Source organism: Leptodactylus fuscus, chromosome 6 (genome assembly GCF_031893055.1).
Source record: "Leptodactylus fuscus isolate aLepFus1 chromosome 6, aLepFus1.hap2, whole genome shotgun sequence".
Classification (NCBI taxonomy): Eukaryota; Metazoa; Chordata; class Amphibia; order Anura; family Leptodactylidae; genus Leptodactylus; species Leptodactylus fuscus.
The window spans coordinates 156,010,473-156,032,725 of NC_134270.1; the positions used below are offsets into that span (position 1 = coordinate 156,010,473).

At 44.6% G+C, this 22,253-nt stretch overlaps 1 protein-coding gene across 3 annotated transcripts in view; it reads left to right on the forward strand.

Moving 5' to 3' along the window:
• Positions 1-19,490, forward strand: part of USP2 (ubiquitin specific peptidase 2) — a 58,938-nt gene extending 39,448 nt beyond the window's left edge. For all 3 annotated transcript variants that reach the window (XM_075277720.1, XM_075277718.1, XM_075277721.1), the window contains 11 exons: positions 4,271-4,321; positions 5,065-5,185; positions 7,302-7,413; positions 9,430-9,540; positions 11,599-11,663; positions 12,547-12,650; positions 13,873-13,953; positions 14,342-14,420; positions 14,941-15,048; positions 15,874-15,994; positions 16,993-19,490. In XM_075277720.1, coding sequence (XP_075133821.1) covers positions 4,271-4,321; positions 5,065-5,185; positions 7,302-7,413; positions 9,430-9,540; positions 11,599-11,663; positions 12,547-12,650; positions 13,873-13,953; positions 14,342-14,420; positions 14,941-15,048; positions 15,874-15,994; positions 16,993-17,080 — 1,041 coding nt within the window. In that variant the 3' untranslated portion in view covers positions 17,081-19,490. The remainder of the gene's footprint in view (positions 1-4,270; positions 4,322-5,064; positions 5,186-7,301; positions 7,414-9,429; positions 9,541-11,598; positions 11,664-12,546; positions 12,651-13,872; positions 13,954-14,341; positions 14,421-14,940; positions 15,049-15,873; positions 15,995-16,992) is intronic.
• Positions 19,491-22,253: the final 2,763 nt, after the last annotated feature.

Consider the following 22,253-nt stretch of genomic DNA (forward strand, 5'->3'; position numbering starts at 1 on the left):
GGGTGCTGTCGCGAGGCGGACGCCGGGGCTGACTCAGCCGCGAAATCCACCTGAAGAAAGGGCAGCTCGCTTCTTTTTTCCGTGCGCCGGAACATACCGCTCACGGAAAAAGGAAACTAACGGTCTATAAACCTCTATTGTGAGGGGACGGATTTTGAGGTGGATTCGGCGTCAGAATCCGCCACCTCTTGCTCTGTGTGAACGATCCCTTAGGAAACACCATAAACTCTGATCCCATACACCGAGAATAAACATTCATTTTCTAATAAACCATAAACACGAGTTGCGATGCCAGTGTCTTTTTACAAGAACGTAGAGTGCAGTATGTTCAGTAGTGTACTCTCGTAAAGGTTGTAACGCGCTGTGGGCGGTATTTTGGAATGAGCTACTACATCTCATCGGGAAATTGATATCTCCCAAGCACCGTGATAGGCGAGCAATTGTCTTGTAAACAATAACCGGATTTCACGAGGACTATAAGTATAAAATGTATTATTAGAAATATCTAAAAGCGTGTTCTTGAACAAAAAAGGTAAAAATAAATGACTATTAGAGATGAGCGAGTACTGTTCGGATCAGTCGATCCGAACAGCATGCTCCATAGAAATGAATAGATGCACCTGGTACTTCCACTTTGACGGCGGCCGGCCGCTTAATACCCCCCCCCCCCGTGTGCCGGCTACGTCCATTCGTTTCTATGCGAGCGTGCTTTTCGGATCGGCTGATCCGAACAGTACTCGCTCCGCTCTAATGACTATTAAAAGAGCAACTCGTTCACCCCAACCCATGGTTGGTGGTCTGGGCTACGCTATTCATTCCTCACCCTCTGGGGGTCTTTGATCTAATGTCTGCTAACTGTGTGGACATTAGATCTGGTCGAAACTTGGCCTAGGTTCTTTTCCATTGTTATATTATCATTATTGGCACATCTACTGTATATGTAAGCCGACTGGCCCACCATGAGCATGTAAAAACAGCGATTGTCTATTCATGTACTACCTCAATATGTCTACAGGGGGCAGTAATCCGGGATGAAGATTGTGTGTTGTCGGGGGTGATTATCTCATATGAGGCCCTTTGTAACCTCGCCCTAGTCCTCCCACGTATTTGACCAACCATCGCTAGGTTTCCGATGACAGGCGTAGGAGTTGAGTACTTCTCGAGTGAATGTAGGGCTGGATCTTGAATGGCAGCACAATGTGTTATGTCGCCACAAAAGGGTTAAATGGCCAGAAGATAGTAAATTCTTCAGATGTTTGCGTTGCACAACATGCTATTGAGATGTTACCTCAGCTTCTCCTTACTCCTCTAGTACACGCCGCTCTCTGTAACTTCTAGGAACTAGTGAGCAAAGTCCATTTTTACCCATTTCCAGTGAAAATGTCTGAAATTCTCACCAGAACCATCAGGACGGAAGGTGAATGTTCAGCATTTTACGTCTGTAGGCAGCTGTATTGACGTCTACCGCTACTATTGTGACTACTGTGCATTATAGTGTCCATTACTTGTGAAAAATCTGTCCTGTGAATATTTCTCACTAGAATCAGAACAATAAACAGACATTGGGGGGAATTCATCGTTTCCTCTACTTAAGTTTTCTGACTTGGATGATATTGATGCCCACGTTTGGTGCAAAGCATGTTCTCGCACTAAACGTGTGCCTCGAGCCCCGATTTGCGCCTCGTCCACCACATTCTCCGACTGATTTATTATAACTCATGCCAGGCCTCAGCCTCTTGATAAGGGTAAGTTCCCACAGAGTTTTTTGGTCAGGGTTTTGAGGCCGTATCCACCGCAAAATCCTGACCAAAAAGACGGCTACCATCGAAATCAATGGGAGCCGGTCAGTTCTTTTTTCCGGCTCCCAGAAAAAGAAGCGACACGCTCATTCTTTCAGGTGGATTCGCCTTGTGACGTCCGCCTGAAGACTCTCCCGACTAGACCCATTCGTTTGGGCCTAATCCAGAGCGGAGTGCGCGACTGGATGCTGCAGCTACCGTATTTTGGTGGCCTCCGCCTCAGGTTCCGGTCCAAAAAACCCCATGTGTACTGTACAAATTTGCCCCGTTGTTTAGGGAGGCATATTGGAAATGCTTGTGATGAAACAATCTATCCCCTTACTCCCTAAACAACAGAGAAAGGGGTGCATGGCTACCATCTGCTTTTGGGAAGAAGTCTTATGTTGCCATACACATTAGAAAGTCAACTTGTCCCACCAAAATTTGACAGGTTTGCTTGACTTTCATCTGTGTATGGCCACCTTTATTGTAGGTCAGTTTTTGTTTTTCTTTGTTTGTTTTTTGTTTTTTTTAGACTGGCCATATACATTAGCGTTATGTCAACTTTGGCAGAACCAGTTGACCATTCGGTATATAGGGTCTCACAAATGTCAGGGGAGAGAAGTTCTGGGCATTTTGGATTTCAGCATATCCTATACTTTTGTATGATAAGCTTCTGATGTTCAGCCGAGGCTTTTTCCACTCCCTTTACTCATATTGATGTCTTTTGAGCTGATTCTGCGTGTGTATGGGGTTCAGGATAGATGGCTGTCGCAGTAGGTTCCCATGTGCATTGGATTCTCCATCGCAGATTCCATCTTAGGGCTCGTTCACATCTGCGCCCGGGGTCTCCGCTTTCAGGTTTCCGTTTCCTGCCCGAAGCTGGGCAGGAGACGGGAACCGGCAGACATGTTTCATTTGAATGGGTTTGAAAAGTGTCCGGCTGTGAACGTTATGTACTGTAGCTGTTTTTTTGGGGTTTTTTAACTGGACACAGAGTCGGACATGCAGGACTTTGTGTCCGGTTTCGCCGTGGAGAGCACAAAACGCTCACCGGCACTCACAGCCGGACTCTGTCTGACTGGTTTCATGCAGAAGACTGAAACCTCAGAACAGAGTCCAGACACCGGTGTAAACCTAGCATAAAATTGACAGAGAAAAGTCTTGCATGGAGGACTTTTCTCTCCGATGGGTTCAGTACAAACCCGGTGGACCCCACTGTAGTATATGGTAACCGTGGGTAACCACTTTTTAGCAGACAGGCCCTCCATTTTTTTTTTGAGTCTCCATGCAGAACCTAGTGTCAGCTGACAAGACTTTTATGTGCCCCCTTAAGCAGCCCATACACTTTACATGTGTACTGTCAGACTTTGCAGATATCCGCAGGTTTGTCCATCCATCTAATGTGTTTGGGGGCCTATATTGGTTTATAAGGCCCTGAAACTCATGGCATTGATCCCTATTGCCTGTAATCTTACTTACTCCCTCTACATCACACAGATAAAACTGATACCAAAACACCTCTCGGCTTTACTGCCTCATTGTTCTCCCTCCCGATACGGCAGATGTGGGGGAGATGAGGAGGATCGGGCACTTAGATTTCAACTATCGATCCTTTTGCACTGGTAAGCTGAGCCGAGTGTTCACGTATATGGGGCTGTCGGTCAATATAGCTGTCAAACAATCGTTGGGTCGGCAGCTATCTTATGTTTACGGCCACATATGCCGTTCTAAAGGCGAGTCGTAAAACATTGGATAAATTCACTAGATCAGATCGCCCAACAAATATCCCAAGTCTTTTGTGACCGACGGTTTGCTTAGGAATTACGGACGTTATGAAATCCAGCACAATGCAGCAGTAAAGCCGAGAAGTGGTTGGATATCTGTGGACTGTGTCAATACGAATACAGGTGGTGAAAACAATAGGGATCAATGTCACAAGGTTCAGCGCACTATAAACTGGTGGTCCTGCAAACACAGGAAATCTCCATTAGCAGAGCAAGCAATGTGAAGGGCAACACTTCAGCCTCTAAAAAAATCTATCCCATTTATTACAACGGGAGTCAGGCAGATTTCATGAAGTCGGGGTTGGTAATGTTTTTCTGATCCCGACACGATCCTGGTTTACCAATATGAATTTTGCTTGTATTATTTTTAATACCAGGACGCACTTGTCCAAGCATGCATGCAATTTTTTAGCGAGGAGAAGGGAATAAGTGACTTCCAGATAGTTCTGGCTGTGGCCTATGAGTACAAGGAATCGCGCATGTAGGATTTCATCACGTCCGCTTCTTTGCTCTTATCTCTTGGCATGGACTATCTCCTGTATCTGGTTGGATTATTCCCTTCTACCTATTGAAAGTGCATACATATATATTTTTCCCAACGTCCGTATACACATGAGATGGCTCAGATGAAGTTCATTTGGTGTATGCTGGATATTGTTATATTTAGGACTAAACTAATTCTTCCTATACCTTTATGTCTTGCAGCCTGCAAAAGTGGTCCAAGGCTTGGTTGGTTTAAGAAACCTGGGTAACACGGTAAGTTATTTTGGGGGGTTTTTTATATTAGGGCACAGTCTGCAATTGTGAACCAGATGTTTGCACACACGTGTCTAGTTCACACTTGCTAGTGAATTTTTATTTATTTTTTTTTGTCCTGGACTGTCTTATTTTTTAAGAATTTTTGTGGATATTATTTTGCATATATTATCCATATAATATTATCATAGGTCCTGCAATTTTTACACTGACCACTAAGCCTAATAATATGTCGATTCTTCCTGTTCTGTACACTGCCCTGTCCATTTTTCAGCAGTCATCTCAGGCATTATTACAGTCAAAGATTACACCTATATTATTGGATCCACTATTCCGAAAAGGCTTATCTATTCCCCTTCCTATGCACAGGCCACAGAGCACACCCACTACTCATGTAGAAGTCAGTGATTCATCTCCATAGTCCCCATGTGGCTGCAGTAAAGCATATCTAAATTCTGTTAACACAGTCAAGATGTTCCCCCGTTGAATCCGTACCCGTATATTTATAATATGTATACATTGGCAGTGGAGCCCCTGACTTAGTTCCTCATCACTGTATGTTACGTCCTGTATCTTATATATTTATCAGTCTACCACCCAGCTCGCCAGATCTTCCATTGTATCCTGTAGATCTCATGAAGGATACATATCAGTGATCTATTAGTTATTATTGATTATTACCTGTATTTTATGGCCAGAGGTCTAGTATGGAGGGAATCTGATCACTTTATCCTTCTATACAGTGCTTCATGAACTCCATTCTCCAGTGTCTGAGCAATACCAAGGATCTGAGGGACTATTGTTTGCATAACTCCTATAAACGTGACCTGAACTCCAGGACCTGCAGTACAGCAATAATGGAAGGTGGGTGATGACAGACACGTAAAGCCTCAACGCAAGCACCAAAATAGAAGCGATTGCATTTCAGAAGGAGCTGCCAGAAAGCTTATTTATCTGTACAACTAGAGATTCGGATAATAGAACAATATTGTGATAAAAGCAGTTCCCATACAACACATCACCTTACAAACAAATAAAGCAGGTAACGCTGGGTTCACACCTGCGTTCTACTCTCTGTTCTGTGCTTTCCGTCTTCTGCATGCCAGAAGACGGTAAGCACAGACCGGGTCCGGCCATGAGCGGCGGTGAGCGTTTTATGCTCTCCGCCGCGAAACCGGATTTTTTAATCCGGACACAGAGTACTCCATGTCCGACTCTGTGTCCGGATTAAAAAACCCGGTTTTGCGGCGGAGAGCGCAAAACGCTCACCGCCGCTCACGGCCGGACATCTCTCTCACCCATTCAAATGACTCCTGCAGGTTTCCGTCTCCTGCTCTGTTTTATGCAGGAAACGGAAACCTGCAGTACGGAGAGCACAACGCAGATGTGAACGAGCCCTTACCCTTAAAAGGGATCTGTAGGGAAATTTCTCTGGGCGTTTTAGATGCTGTACCGAGGAGTACTGACCTGGTTCGGACCCCAGTTCATGTCATCAGGACCAGCCTGTCTCCAAGTTGCTCTGCCTCTTCCCTCCTCTACGATTTTCACTGCTAGTTCGATGTGGTATTGGGGCTAGCTTTATAATGGTCTACCAACCCCTAAGTCACAGGGAGAGAGGTGGCGGAGCGACCCAGGGTCTGGGTGCTGGTTGTGATTATGTGATTCAGGGATGTAACCAGCCTTGAACCCCTAGACACAGAATCTAATACCCACCTCAGAAGAAGGTGGGGAAAAAAAAAACTTGATGGACAACTGCTTTAACGTAATTGCGCCTGTTGTTAGACCTTGTTCACAAGGCTTTCCACTCCGGATTAGGCCCAATTGAATGGGCCTAGTCCAGAGGGTGGTGTCACGAGGAGGACTCTGCGGCTGAATCAGCCGTGGAATCCGCCTGAAGAAAGGGCCGCTCGCTTCTTTTTTCCGCGAGCAAGAACAAACTGCTCATGGAAAAAGGAAATGACCGGTTCCCATTGATTTCAATGATCGTGTAAGTCCAACTCTCAGCACCCCCACTGATCAGCTGTTGAAGGGGCCATGGTGCTTGGGGGAGCATTTCTCCACTTCATCATGTACTAGGCAAAGTGCCGTCCATATCATATCAGCTGTACAAGTCTATCTGAGTCAATGGGACTGTGATATGTGTAATACCTAGTAAAGCCCCTACAGAATGGACCGTACTGTGTCTGGTAAACAATGGAGAGGCCACAGTGCACCCTTCATAAGCTGATCAGTGTGGGTCCTGAGTGTTGGATGGACTATAAAATAGTGCCCCCTTATTGTTGCCATCCTCTGCAGGCTGAGGCAAAGTGTAATGATACACATGTTATAGAACTATAAGCAATCTACTTATATTTCTGTATTAAAGGGGTCCTCTTGCTGCAGTTCACTCCAGTTAGCAGAAAGTGATGGGTTTTGCTCCAATCACAAGAGCTGATTTAGCTGAGGGAAGTCTCAGCCAGCCAGAAATTTCCCAGGCGCTGAGATTATGTAACTCCTGTGCTGCCTGTTTTCCATGTAGTAGGTGCACATATTCATACAGCAGACATGTTATTTTTGTTTGGCAGAAGCGAACAAGTATTTTTGGAGGCAGTGACGTACAGTAATGATGACAGGAGACTTGTGTACCTATGTGAGGGAATGCATGCAGTATATAAAGCTGTATACAAGTTTTATACGCTACATTTCTGCCTGCTGATCTCAACAACCAGCGTTGCTCCTGTTTTTAATATGACTCACGAACAGAAATAGACACCGACCTGCTAAGAGCCGAATCTCAAAACTGTAATTAGGACAATACGTCCTGTGAGTCACAGGCACACCTAGCAATAGTCTCCAAACACTGACAAAGCTGCATCCAGGACACGGTACGGTGACACGCTGGGTATTAGGGGAATGTATAGGCAAACATATGGCGGTATACACAACTGTACATTCATGGAGTTCTTTGATATTGACACTATATTTCTATTCTCTCCTCTAGAGTTTGCACACCTGCTGCAGGCAATATGGACCAGCTCAGTCAATGAAGTAGTCAGCCCTTCCGAATTCAAAACCCAGATACAGAGATACGCTCCACGCTTTATGGGATACAAGTAAGAGGCAAATATTAATGGTATTCCTATGTAGATATAGAATGACTGATCAGGAGAACATGGGAGTGCCGGAGATAGCCTGGTCACCGTTCCAGTCAAAAAGGGACTTTTGTCCCCCGCACTTCTGATCAGTGGGGGGTCTGAGTGGTCGGACCCTCTCCGATCTGCAAGTAATCCCCTTAAAGAGATCCTATCATTGGATACCCTTTTTTTCTGACTAACATCTAGGAATAGCCTTAAGAAAGACTATTCTTCTCCTACCTTTAGATGTCTTCTCTGCACCGCCGTTCGTTAGAAATGCGGGTTTTCTTTGGTATGCAAATCTCCAGTGCCACCTCCATCTTCTTCTGGAACGGCCTCTCCCTGTGTTTCCTTCCATTCTGGGCTTCAAGGCCTCGGACAGAGCTGACTGCGCATGCCCGGGCCACAAGAAAATGGCCACTTACACCAGCTTACTGTGTAAGCGGCCATTTTCTTGTGGCGCAGTCGGCTCTACCCGAAGCCTAGAAGAGAACTGCGAGAGAACTCATTTGCATACCCAAGAAAACCGGGATTTCTACCGAATGGCGGCGCGGAGAAGACCTCTAAAGGTAGGAGAAGAGTAGCCTTTCTTAAGGCTATTCCTACGTGTTAGTCAGAAGAAAAGGATATCCAATGATAGGATCCCTTTAACTATGAATAGGGGATAACTTTCTATGGCGGGAAAACCTCCTTTAAGATTGGATCCATCGCACTGTCACAGTCTTATTGTGAGCAAGCTACACTAAAAAAATCCTATAAATCGGGATCTTGTAGCTATTTATAACATAGACTATACTATATCCAGCTTCGTCTGTATACGTTACTGTATGCGCGTGGTTTTTTTTTTTTGTCGCTTTTTATATTCTACTCTTGTTACCACTTAATTGTTATAGTTTAATTATAAACCATAAACGGTTAAACCCAAAAGAATACAATGGCCACAATGACTACATAATAGTAAGTCACTGCCATTATTATTGTGACGGCAGGATTTTACATCATAACCCCTTATTACACAAGCGCTCTCCAGAATCATTGTCTTAGCCCTACCCTTTGTCTGTATTGTTATATCATTCTAATCCACCTTGCCTAATAATATCATCCACCTCGGATTATTCATTCACGTAAGACTGAATTGAGACTAGAAGAGCGGGCACGGTCTCCCAGGATATGCAGTAAGGGAAAGTAGCGCACATTTATACCACTAGGTCTACGCCTGCTCATTACGTGTCCTCTGTATGAATGGAGCGATGGTTCGGCATGCTCGCTGCACCTCCATTTATCTTAATGGGACTGCCAAGTACAAATCCCGGCTAGTTTATCTCCATGCTGGAATGGCGCTGCTTTCATACATTGGTGTAGAGGGGCACAGGACATTGTGATTGGTGGGGACTCCAAAAGTCAGACACCACCTAGGTGATATCTTTAAGTCATGGCACTCCACATATAACCATTTATGTGGCGCACTGCATTACATATGTGTGTGAGCAGGAACACATAACATGTGACTCACCGGAGCGATGACCGCAGTGACTGTAACCACGAGCTGGCAGCGAAACTGACTGGTCGTAAACAATAATAACACAGGACAAGTATGTGGCAGTGTTTTCCCCACATGCACATTATCTGCACTAATGTAGTTGTATGGAATGGCTGTAGTGGTGGTAATAACATTATAGAGGATCGGTCACCTCTCCTGACATGTCTGTTATAGTAAATGCTTCATAGCATAACCATTCCGGTGCGCGTTTATTTACAACTCTGCCTTGTGATGTTCCTCTGTCATACCCCCTGGAAATGTACGAATTACTTGACCTTGTCATCAGGAGATGTATGGCACTGGCTACTGGGTAGGAACTTGTCTCTCATGACAAGGAGAATGGTAACCGAGGACCGACACAATGCAAAATTATATGGAAAGTCACTCCAGAATTGTTTGTTTTATTGGAATATCTCTAGGTTTTATATAATTTTTGTGGCCTCTTCATTCCACAGCCAACAAGATGCACAAGAGTTCCTGAGATTTCTTCTGGATGGGCTCCATAATGAAGTCAACAGGATAACCGTCAGACCAAAAGCCTGCTCTCAGGATTTGGACCATTTACCGTAAGTTGCAAGATAAACATTACAATCAACGTTTAAATATTTGGTCATATTGGCCTGATCGTGTTGTTGATATATGGTAGTTCGCAAGCTGTGGACTGCCATATACAGGATATAGCTCTGAGCCTTACTATTAACACTTCCTGTTCTGTAGAGATCACTTCCCAAATGATTGCATACAGTATTACAATGTCACAGAACACTGGTATACAATGGATTTACAATTGGCAATGGTTACAGTTTATCTCCTCCCCCTTCTAGTACGTGACCCCTGCACAGGTTACAGGGTATGCCCACAACACTCCCCCATACTCAGTGAGTCTTCTCTAATTCCTACGGTCCATGTTGCTATACTAAAGCATACCTTTGAATGCTGGTAACAGGAGCTCAGACAAGATGGCTGCCCCCATAACCATGTATATAAAATTGAAAAAAAAAAAAAGAAATCTACAGTCCCCATGTACACCATAAGGGCTCGTTCACATGGGGCAAGAGGGGGTGGATTTTGGCGCTGAATCCACGTCATAATCCGCCCCCTCACAATAGAGGTCTATGTAGACCGCCAGCTCACAGAACAAAGAAGCGAGCTGCCCTTTCTTCAGGCGGATTCCGCGGCTGATTCAGCCCCAGTGTCCGCCTCGTGGCAGCACCCTCGGGTCTAGGCCCATTCATTTGGGCCTACTCTGGAGCAGGAAGCCACGACTGTTGGAAGCCGCGACAGGAGCATTTTGGTGCTATTCTGATGCGGCTTCCTTCATCAAAATCAGGACCAAAATAGGCCATCCCATGCCCCGTGTGAATGGGGCTTAAGAAGTAGTACAGCCTCCAGGCACTACTTCAGAGCCTACTGTCTGCCCCATATATATGTACAATGGCTGTGAGGTACATGAGCATATCCACGCATGTCTGTCTGTTACATCTTACAGAATCCACCTTATTTCAGTATATCTTAGTGCCCGTTCACATGGCGAAATCTGGTGCTGATTCTGAAGCAGATTCCATGTTTTACCTCGATTATGCTTCCCATAATTTTCAATGGGAAGCAAAGATTGAAACAGGACTCTAAAAAAAAAAAATAAGCATCACGTTCCATCTCCCCAAGGATTCTACGGTCAATTCTTCTGCAGAATCTGTGGTTTAAGAAAGACGTCAGCCTTACTCCCCTTCATTTTCCGATATCTGGTCTTTAATTAGCTTTGCACAATTTCCCTTTTCATCTCGAAAAAAGGCAAATTAAGTAATAATAAAAGAGGATCGAGTTCTTCACGTGATGGTCAATAAAATTTCCATGACACTGCTGCGGTGTACAAAAATAAACCGTATCAAAAGGAAAACCGCAGCCTTTTGTTGTGCATTGTGCGGAGACCTTTTCCTAGGCTTCGTAGTTTTCCACTCGCATATGATTTTCTTATGAGCTTCCCCCTGCCAAGGTCGAGTTGGCCTAGAAGCAACTGTGTTGTATACAAAGCATAACCAGAAAGTCAGCTTTCACAACATTAGGAATACCTGGAGTCCTGCCCGGCTCGCCATTTCCACTGCTGATTTATTTCTCATTATGTAACTGTAATGACTCGTTGCTGTAATTGCCTATGGCAGCTCTCCGCTGTTGTTTCGTTCTTCTGAGCAAACACACAAGACGTCTCCCTTACATCACACGCCAGAAGGATTACTAACGTTCTCTTTCACACACTATTTAATGGCCCTTGTCTTCAGCACGGGCCTTGACCCTGTTCTCTGGCGTAAAAGCTCACATTTTGATATACAACGCTTTTGCACAGAAATTGACAACTTGATGCTTCTGTAAACTCAGAAAGTGACAGTGGGCGGGGTTTAGCAGAGGGGGTGGAGTGTGCACCAGTCATGGTCAGCGGCCTGCACACAGTATGTGCAAGGAGCCGCAGCTAGTATAGGTTTTATTTTGTGGCACTCGGCCAGCAAAGATCACATGTGTATATGTATCCTAATGGAGGTTGCTGTGTACTGAAAGTATTGCGTTCATTTTGCTGCTTGCTGGGGGTTTTTCTTGCTTATTGATTTGTTTTTGTTTTTTTTTCCCTCAAGTGATGCAGAAAAAGGCAGGCAAATGTGGAAGCGGTACCTGGAAAGGGAAGACAGCAGGATTGTGGGTAAGTTGAAATGATGGGAAATATGTGTTCAGGTCTGCATCGTGTCGAAGCTGTCACTCCTTATGGTGACTTAGGGTAAGTTCACATGGGGTTTTTCGCTCAGGATTTTGAGGCCATATCCACCTTAAAATCCTGACCAAAAAGACGGCTCCCATTGAAATTAATGGGAGCCAGTTAGTTCGGTGTTTTGTTTTTTTTTGTTTTTTTTTTCCGGGAACTGTTTGTTCCGAAAAAGAAGCGACATGCTCATTCTTTCAGGTGGATTCACCTCGCAACATCCACCTGAAGACACTCCCTTCTGACTAGACCCATTCATTTGGGCCTAATCCAGAGCGGAGTGTGCTACTGGATGCCGGTGTACTGGATCGGCATCCAGTTGCAGCTGCCCATATTTTGGACCAGAACCTGAGGCAGCCTCCGTCTCAGGTTCCGGTCCAAAAACAAACCCGCGTGAACTTACCCTGAGTGTCTCAAAGACGCCAATGCTAATGTTGTTCATGGCTAGTATTTACCTATCCGGCTCCTGTACTCCGAGTACTTGTGCAGCGCTTCATTGAAGATGGAGTAGATACCTCGGTGACAGGGTGCATGCGCAGTAAAGCCAAAGTGTGCTCCTCCACCGATAGTGAAGTGCTGCACAAGTGCCAGTGATAAAGATGAGACTCCTCTCTAGCCAAGTTTAAGACCGGGGCAGCACGTGGCATAAACGCAGTAGTTTGGCTATATAATATTATTATTATTATTTATTTATTATAATAATAATAATAATAATTAATAATAATAATATTTTTTTATTTATTTTTAAATAAGAATCTATGGGTAGGGAATTGTTAAGACACATTGTTGTATAATTGTCTTATAACATTTCTCCATCGTCTTACAGAACTGTTTGTAGGCCAGTTGAAGAGTTCCCTCACATGCACCGAATGTGGATATTGCTCAACTGTATTCGACCCCTTCTGGGACTTGTCTCTACCCATAGCTAAGGTATGACTGAAATACATTAAATACATTTCAACAAACAATTATTTGTATAAATGAATAATTCAGGTGATTGTAAGAAACTTTGTATTCATATTATCAAAGAGCAATGCCTCTTCGGCCAGGTTCACACCAGCGCCTGGTCTCCGCCTTTGGTTTCCGTCTTCTGCTCGAGAAACTGGACAGGAGACGGAAAACCAGCAGTCACTTTTCAAACCCATTCATTCTGCAAAGTGTGTGCCTGTGAGCGTTTTGTGGTCTCCGCGACAAAACTATGTGACACCCATGGTTTTGATCAGTGGGGGGTCTCAATAGTGGTCCTACATGTATCACCCATCATGTGGAATGGGATAAGTGTTGTTCATGGGGGAAATCCCTCTAAGGTATGGGTGCGATCCACTAGTGCCTTCTTCTTAGACACCCTTAGGCTATGTACTCCCTGTCCATGGCCTAAATCACTCTAAGCAGCTGTTCTATATGCTCTTATCTATACACAATGCCCTTCTTTGTTGCCTCCCATCTAACCACCTCTAATCTTCAATATATAATCATCAGTAAATTTTTCTAGCTAAATGACCCTGGCATGCCTGGTAAATCCGGGCAGAAGACGAACCACCTACCTGTGGCATTGGGTTAATCCTAGCCATTACATAATGAGCGTATTCATGAGCTGCGTCATCTCCCTCTGAGAAGAACATGACCATTGTATTAATCCCATTACTTGTCCCTGGGAGACTGCTCAGCAATTTTTCTCAATATGATCCTGAATGGGGCTAGTTTCCACCGTACATAAGTGTATGTTAGGTGGGTTGTCCGACAAGATTATCTGCAGGGAAGGAAAGAAAGATCTTAACCTAGTTTGTATTCCAGAACTAGGGGTCTGGTTCTTGGGGCTGCCGTCCTGTCCATAGGAAGTGATGATGTCCTGACCATTGTTCACAAGATCTATGGCATGCAATAAAGAAATGGGGAATTTAAGACTCTGTGAGTCTTAATTCATTCCTCACTGGGGTACCAGTGTCACCCAAATCTCCCACACTTTTATGTTGTCATTAATAAATTGGGAGCCTTATTCGTTTCCATATAATTACATTTGCAGCGATACATGTGCCCCATTATCTCCTCCTTAGTATTCTTCTTGCAGTATATAAGTTGGTACATACAATCCATAAGGCTCTCGTGCTCGGCTGACTACAGAATATCTTACATGTGCATCTTTCTTCTACAGAAAAGCGTCCCTGAGGTTTCCCTAATGGACTGCATCCGCCTCTTCACCAAGGAAGATGTCTTGGATGGCGATGAAAAGCCAGTAAGTATCTCTAGTAATGGTCCTACAGGAGCTGTGAGCAAATGCATATAGATGCGGTGCCAAATGTCAATGTACAAAGCAGCCTTTTCTGGAATGTTTTGGGGTGGCCATCTTGCCTGAGCTTCTTTACTTCTCTGGTAACAGCATTTAGTGATCTGCTTTACGGCATAGCCATGGCCCTAGGCAGCAGTAGACTGGAGCCGACTCTCTGTCGCCACAGATGGGTTGCTGTGTGTAAATGCACATCGATCACAGGCTCACTAGGAAGTCGGTGGGTTGGCGAGCAGGAGCAAAATGATGTCCAGAGAGAACAAGAGGAAACTACGGCACCTATAGGGGAATGAGCTTTAGTAAGTTGCATTTAAACATCCTTTTCCTTTTTTTTCAGACCTGCTGCAGATGTAAAGCTCGACGTAGATGTACCAAGAAGTTCACCATCCAGAAATTCCCCAAGATCCTTGTATTACGTATCCTTTCCAAGGTCACCTCAAAAACTTATCTCGTGCACCCCTTACTCTACACCTTTCTCCAGTAAACACTCACATCCAAACTCTTACAAAGACCTGTGTATAAGTAGCGTCTACCCTCTCCTAGAGCTGTGCCCCTCTCCTCTGTATATGTAACCTCCTCCGGGGTCTTCTCTCCATCCATCATGGCCGTCGCTCAGTAAGCTCATGTTTATTGTCCGTACTTGTTATACTTGTGTCAGCCCCTTAGCCAACATCCCATTATATCATGACGTGAGCAAAATGGAAATAATTGTCTGATGGCCTAGGACAAATTGTAGGTCACTGAGCTACATGTACAGGGGATGAATCAGTATTGTCACTGGGATAGCTATTAAACCTAAGCACTGGTTATTATAGTAAACCACTTAGAAAGTCCAGAGCAACCCATGACGCACACTTGTCTACTCGCTTCCCCCCCATTTACCTGCAGGCTATTGTTTTTGCATGAATTTTGTTCCTTAACCCTTACCCGCTTTAGATCTGAAAAGGTTCTCTGAAGGTCGTATCCGGAGCAGCAAACTTTCCACGTTTGTGAATTTCCCACTAAAAGATTTAGACTTGCGTGAATTCTCCTCGGAACCCAGCGGTAAGTGACTGTCACTTAGTCTAATTACATGAGGACATTGAATGGAGGATTGGATTGACACCGTGGGGTTTTAGACTGTTTGCTAACTGATGTGTTATTAGACTGTCTAGTCTAACATTACACCTCCTAATAGTTGATACTGGAAAAATGCTCCAAAAATGTTTGCATTTTTTTGGTGCATGGTGCTGCAGCTTAGGCCACATCCACGTTCAATGAAGCCAAACCCCTTTTCGTACAAGTCATAATTGGGTCTGAAGACTGTGTAAAAACACTTGATGAGTATGGCATGGTCGTGTGTTTTTGTGCAAATTACACTAAAATTGTGGAATATTTTGCTTGGTAAACTTCCCTCAATGTTCCTGTGGCAGCACTGAGCAGCCATGGTATAGAAATCAAAGATATTGGGGCTGTAACCGTATGGGGATAGTTATCGCACCTTGTACAGGAGCTTTCTGGCGTATAAAGCATCAGAAATTTGAAATTTTTGTGCAGTGTTTCTCTTTCACACTGCCCGCGCCTCTTTCTTGTGTCTAAAGGGCCCATCAGATTTCTGATCACTTACACCATGGCAAAAATGATGCCTGAATTCTTTGTCAGCTACGAGTTGGCATAGATTTCAGTACAGGCACATGGTCCCCCCCCCCCCCCAAGGGATGCGTCTAATTTATGATAAGGCACATTCTCTAGGGGTGCACGGATTATGAAAGCTGGCGTAATAAATGCTAGTCTTGATAAATCCCCCCCCTCCCAAGAGAAAAAAAAAACTTGCATAGTGATTGCTATTGTTCTGCATTGTAAATGTTTCTTGTACTGTCTTTTTTTCAGCTCATGCAACCTATAATCTATATGCCGTGTCCAACCACTCGGGTACAACCATGGGAGGACACTATACCGCTTACTGCAAGAACCCGAACAATGGAGAGTGGCACACCTTTAACGACTCAAGGTAATGATCAATGTAGAAGGTTAAATTAACATATTTATATCCATTAGCATTGTGGGCCACAGGTTGTGTGCCCCTGGTGTAATCTGTGCAACCACAGCTATACTTGTCTGTATCTGCTAGCTATTTTCATGTTAAGCTGAGTTCACACAGAGTGTTTTGGAGCGGATTTTGACGCGGGAATCCGGCTTCAAAAGACGCCTCCCATTGACTTCAATGGGAGTTGTTTACTTCTTTCTTCTGCTAGCGGTTTCTTCCTGCTCACGAGAAAATGAAGAGAGCTGCCCTGTCTTGCCGTGGATTCTGCAGCTAAATCAGCCGCGGCTCGAAGACTCTCTCCCGTCTAGGCCCATTCATTTGGCCCTAATCTGGAGTGGAATTCCGCGACTGGATGCCGTTGCACTGCCATCCAGTCGCGGCTAGCTGCGGGAAGCGTTTTTTGGAGCCTGATTCTGATGCGGATTCCCATGTCAAAATCCAGACCAAAAAACTGTGTGAACTCAGCTTTAGATAGGACAAGTTCATAAGACAGGAGGACAGATGGTAAAGTAATAAAGGTGGAGTGTGCCATCTCTGGGACACCCAAACCTTTTCAGAAAGGGGTCTCTGACACTGGAAAGAAGTAAAGGAGGGTGGCCATGCAAGAGTATGTTGTGTGTTTTTTTTTTTTTTTTTTGTTTGTTTGTTTGTTTTTTTTTTGGTGGTTAATGCGGGCAATAATGACTTGAGTTGCATAACACTACAGTGCAGACAGCTGCACAGAGCTTTCAATATACCGTAAATGCCCTAGATCCGTTTTATAGTGGCCTTTGGAAATGGTCCACTGACCTGAAAAGGAGTGGGCTTCTTATACTGCATGCCATGGCCAGGTACAGCGAATATGCCTAGTACTGAATAGAGAGGGTCTCCTTGTGGCTATGTTTTATCACAGTTTTTGACATGGTTATCACTTTGTTTTGCAAATCCACAAATCATTTTACATATTTTTGTTCTTTCTTCAGGGTCACGGCAATGTCTTCCAGCCAGGTCCGGAGCAGTGACGCTTATGTTCTATTTTATGAGCTAACTGGGCCATCCTCCAGAATGTAGCCTGATTGCCATAATGACTGGCGACAAGAGATACTTCCGAAGAGGCTCACGCGCAAACCTACGATTATACCGTAGTCAGCAATGGGACTTTTTTTTTTTCCTTGAAACACCAGCATGACACTCACCGGTTGCCTTACCTGCAGAGCCAAAAAGAAATCGGATCGCTGCCTTAAACAGGACCCTTGTAACGGGGGACAAGGAAAGATTTCCAAATCCAGATGTGATAGTTGCATTGGTACTCTGTAATATAAGTGATAGGTGTCTAAGCCAGTGTAGTTCTGCCTCCTCTGGGTTTGCACAGTGATGCTGCTCCAGACAACATGTTGTTGCTGCTCTATCTGGGTGTTCGGAGAGGAATCTTCATAGATTCCAAGTACTGATCAGAATTCTCATTCTCAGGAAAGCTTCTTTATGTGACGAACATCTCATTCACGTGAAACACCCTCAAGACTTCATTGACAACGTAATGAGAATTGATATTTCAAGAACCACAGCGGAGAGGGGCCACTCCAATGAGATCTCCTATTGATCCAGAGGGTCCCCATTGTAAATAATAATAATGCTGATGTGATGTGTGTGATAATCTACCAAGCGGATTCCTCCTCTCAGGACTTCTTGCAGTCCTATGATGGGGAACGTACTACTTGGTTTTTCCGTGTTTCTGTGTGTAGAGAGACCACTCGTAACGTCACTCCGATGTGTTCGCCGGTGCCTAGGGTTCTCATGAGATGGACCTGTGGGGCCATAAGAATAATATCATGTATGCACTTGCTTGAGAGCTGTGTGGCATCCACAACAGTGTTATATAGATGACAAAACCAGCTTTTTTTGTAACTTTTTTTTGTACAGGCACAGATGAGTTTGCAGTCATATTTATTCTGTAATATGATAGTGAGTTACAAGAATAATGCCGAATATTAGGTCAAAGACTGTTAGATAGTAGGAACTGGAGTCACTGATATGAACATGACTAGATAGGATTTCAGGTGAAGGGAGTTATGGTTCCTTAAGGTGTCCATACGCCTAAGAGCAAAGTCTGCCAAAGCAGCCAACTAGCGTGTACTCACGGGTCAGTCCTAAACCTTCTTCGAAGGAAGAATTGGTCTGAATTTCAACATCTGAAATCCTTTGCTCTTGCAGGAGATAAGACACTGCCAGAGGTGTCTTGTAGTAGTTTACTCCCCTCTTCCCAAATTGAGTGCATGGATTCTTGGCTTAAGCAAGCATGCCTTTATATAGAGGGAGGTCCGGATGAATGGCTGTCTGCTTTGCCGTAGAGAGTCCCTCTCTGTTATTTAGGCTTCTCACCCAGCCTATTTAGGACTCGTTCACACGGGGCAAGAGGTGGTGGATTCTGACACCAAATCCACCTCAGAATCCGGCCCCTCACAATAGAGGTCTATGTAGACCACTAGCTTCCTTTTTTCCGTGAGCGATATGTTCCGGCTCACGGAAAAAAGAAATGAGCTGGCCTTTCTTCAGGCGGATTCTGCGGCTGAGTCAGCCCTGGCGTCCACCTCGCAACAGCACCCTCCTAACTGGGCCCAGTCATTTGGGCCTACTCCGGAGCAGAAAGTCGTGGCAGGCGCGTTTTGGCCACGTCACAATCAGGACCAAAATCCGCCAATCTGCGCCCTGTGTGAACTAGTCCTAAGGTGCAGGGATGTTGGACAAGCAGTGATATGATAAACACTACTCACAAGTGGCGCCGACTCCGGTGAAGAAGGACACGAGGAACTTACCCAGGAATGAATTCTACATTATCAGCTATCGGATTCAGACATCATTTTCCAAATCCACTTTGGAAAAAGAACGTTACAACCTTACCAGTTCCTTAGGTGACTCCTCCATTTTATTTTTTTTTCTTTTGCACTAGTTTTCATAAATCTCCCTCAATGTGTGAAAATAAACTAGCTTCCTATTCACCTCCCAAGCTTTCATTTCACCCCATAGGCTCTGCGTCTTGTAGACAAATATGGATTCCCAGCATTCACTCCACGCACCAGGTTATTTTAACTATATCAGTCGTGGTACATTTGATCTAGCAGTATTAGCAATAACCGACTGTATTTGCACTGTAAAGAACTACTGAGTGTCTATGTACTATAGAGACGTGCATGCGTGTTGTATGTGTAATATGTAAGCATGAGATATGACGAGCCGTGTGTGTGTAACATTTAATGTATTGATAACAATGTAGTGAACTGGAACTATACCTGCTGCATATCTACTAGACAGTGAGTATTTTGGGGTCACCCACAACCCCTCTCAGGCCACACTGAGCTGGTGCTTACCATGTAAGTGTGTAGTATTTGTAAAGAGTTCTGCTGTAACCCTAAGGACCCTATGTGTTCTATGCAAATGTACATATCTTAATTATACTCTGTATTAAAAACATGGACGACTCCAACGCGTTTCTTCACTATGTTCACCTATACAGCGGCATGTTATTACATCACGGTAAGCCGCATGCTCCTGTAATTGTATGTCAGAGTCATGGCGTGTGCACAGGAGTTGTACCCAAGTCATCATTTATGGGTGCTGGTTTTTGGGGAGTGTTCACACAGAGGAACTTGGAGCACGTTGTGATGTGCTTCTGCATCATCTTCTGGATGGGATCTGCACCATGTGAACCTAGTCTTATACAGCTGACATCATCAGTCCTGGGAAAGGGGTCTGCATAAAAAATAACCCCCAAAGTGGTTTATTGGTGGAGATTCCTGGGTGGAAACGGCGGGCTCTTAAGTGAGTGTGTACATACATTTGCATATTATCTGATCTTCTCCAAGCAGCGCTGATAAACAGGCCGGGAAAACACCTTGCCAGTTTGCCAATTTTAAACATGTCGGGTAAAAAAAAAAAATCTAATTTGTCACAAAATTCTAAAACAGCGAGAGCTATGAATGGAGCCAGAAGTCACAGAGTTCTCCTCAAGTGGAGCTGACGGAGATAATCAGCACCAACAACACACACGTCCCAGCGAGCTGCTGAGATGCTGGAACAATCACAGACATGGCGCGAGGAACGAGTTCAGCAGCAGGCCGGCTTGACAGCTGCTGAAACACCGGAGCAGGCGAACCATTGATGGTAGCAATTTGCTGAATATAGGCGGATCATTGACGCCAACAAAACGCAGGCGAAGCTTACACACACCACTGTGTTTTGTAAAAAGTGCTCATCCAGACTCCATCGCTTTTTCAACCAGGTGACCTCTAGGGGTCTCTAGTGCAGACCCCACTAATCACATAGTAAGGACCTATCTTGAGGAAGAGTCATCAATGATTAAGACTACATACACACCACAATATGTATGTAGCAGGGTGGTTATAAACGTCACGGAGATTACATGGTTGACGTACGTGTAACACCTGTATATCCACAGCCCCATTCACTGACATCAGTGAGCCCAGGTCGAAAGACTGGCAGGAATATTCAAATTAACGTGTGTGTGCTAGTTGTGAAAAACATGGCTACCACACTGAAAAGGCACAAGGTCGTGAGCATGGAGCTAGTCCTCTAACTGATAGCCCCCTCCTTACATACAAGTGCCAGAGACCTGTGAATTAAGCAAAGACAGGGGCGAAGAAGTTGGTTCCCTGGAGCAACAAGGCCTGTCTCGGTATTTAGGAATGAGGGTCCGAGTCTCTTCTGAAACACTGCAGCATTTCAGAGTTTTTATGGCTTATTTGGCGCGGACTTTGCTGCATAAGGCTAAGGCCCCATGGGACGATCCGCAGCTCTAAAGCGCTGCGGGAAAAACCGTGATGGTGCTTTACTGCACGGACATTCTGTTACCATTATATCTATGGGGAAGCCACCGCCGTTTCCGTAGATATAATTGACATGCTGCGATTATCAAAGCCGCACCGATTTTGGAAATCGCGTGTCCGCGCTGCATTTTTTACCGGAAGGTGGACATGGGATTCCCATTCACTTTGCAGGTACTGGATAATGTCGCGATTTTTCCCGTGGCGTTTACCCACATCCTGCGATTTACAAGTGTTTCTGAAATCGCTGATTTTCTGCTGAGGTTTTTTTTCTGCAACGTGTGGATGGGACTAGCCAGAATCTGTCATACTTTGCAGATATTGTAAACTGCAGCGGTGTTTTTTGTTGTTCTTTTTTGCAACGTGGGGCCTGGCCTTAAGGGGTTAACTGATAAAATGTCTAAATAATGTGTACCAAACTATACTGTCCACATGGGTACACTGTATACTTACCTAGCCTGTGATACCCTGCCAGAAGAGCAGGCAATGGTAAGGCCACTAGGGGGAGCTTGCTGCACATGGTACGGTATGATTATTGCTATGATTGGCCTCTATGGCGGTATAAGGGTATATTCACAGAAATCATAGTCAGCGCTGAGCACTATATATAAGGCACGCTCTTCAGTCTGCATCCATCTTTAGCGTATCCATTAAACGGATGATAGAAAAGTGACGTAAACACACATATCTGTGTCTAAATTATGTGTAGAGGGGTTTTCCATGTTCCCCATGTGTGTTTTTTGCATACTGATGACCTATCCACAGGATATGTCGGAATCATGTAGTGCAGAGTCGCAGTACCTGGCACCACCACAATAGAGTAGATGGAGCTACAAGTCTGGTCCTATTCCATGTATCTCTGTAGTTTTGATCAGCTGATCACAGGGGGGTCTAGGTGTAGGACCTTTCCTGTCAATGGGACATTAACATGAAAAAATGCTGGGGAGTCCATTGAAAATGGGACCTGCTCCATTTTTTTTCAGCTCTTCAATTCGGCCTCGACACAGAGCTGCAAAACCTACAGCTGTTTATGGTCCCGTTGAAATGTACTGGTCCGCGCTTTTGGCCGCAACTGAGAATAAAAAGTACAGTGGAGTGTGTGAGACATTGTGGACATTACGGTTAAGGACATTTTGGCATCATTCGCAACACCTAACACCAAGGTACGGTATAATAACTTGAATCTGGAAACCTTTCACATAACTTATGGTACAAAGTTAGAAATTTTAGCCAAATTTAAAAAAAAATCATTGTCGAAGAAGATCAGATAGGACTAGAGACTGGCCAGGAAAACCACATGACTACGTACATGATGACATCATCAGAGAACCTCTGGCCTTCTTAAGACAGATTAGATGACTTATCCTTATGACTTTCTCAGGTCTCAAACTACAAACTAAACAAAA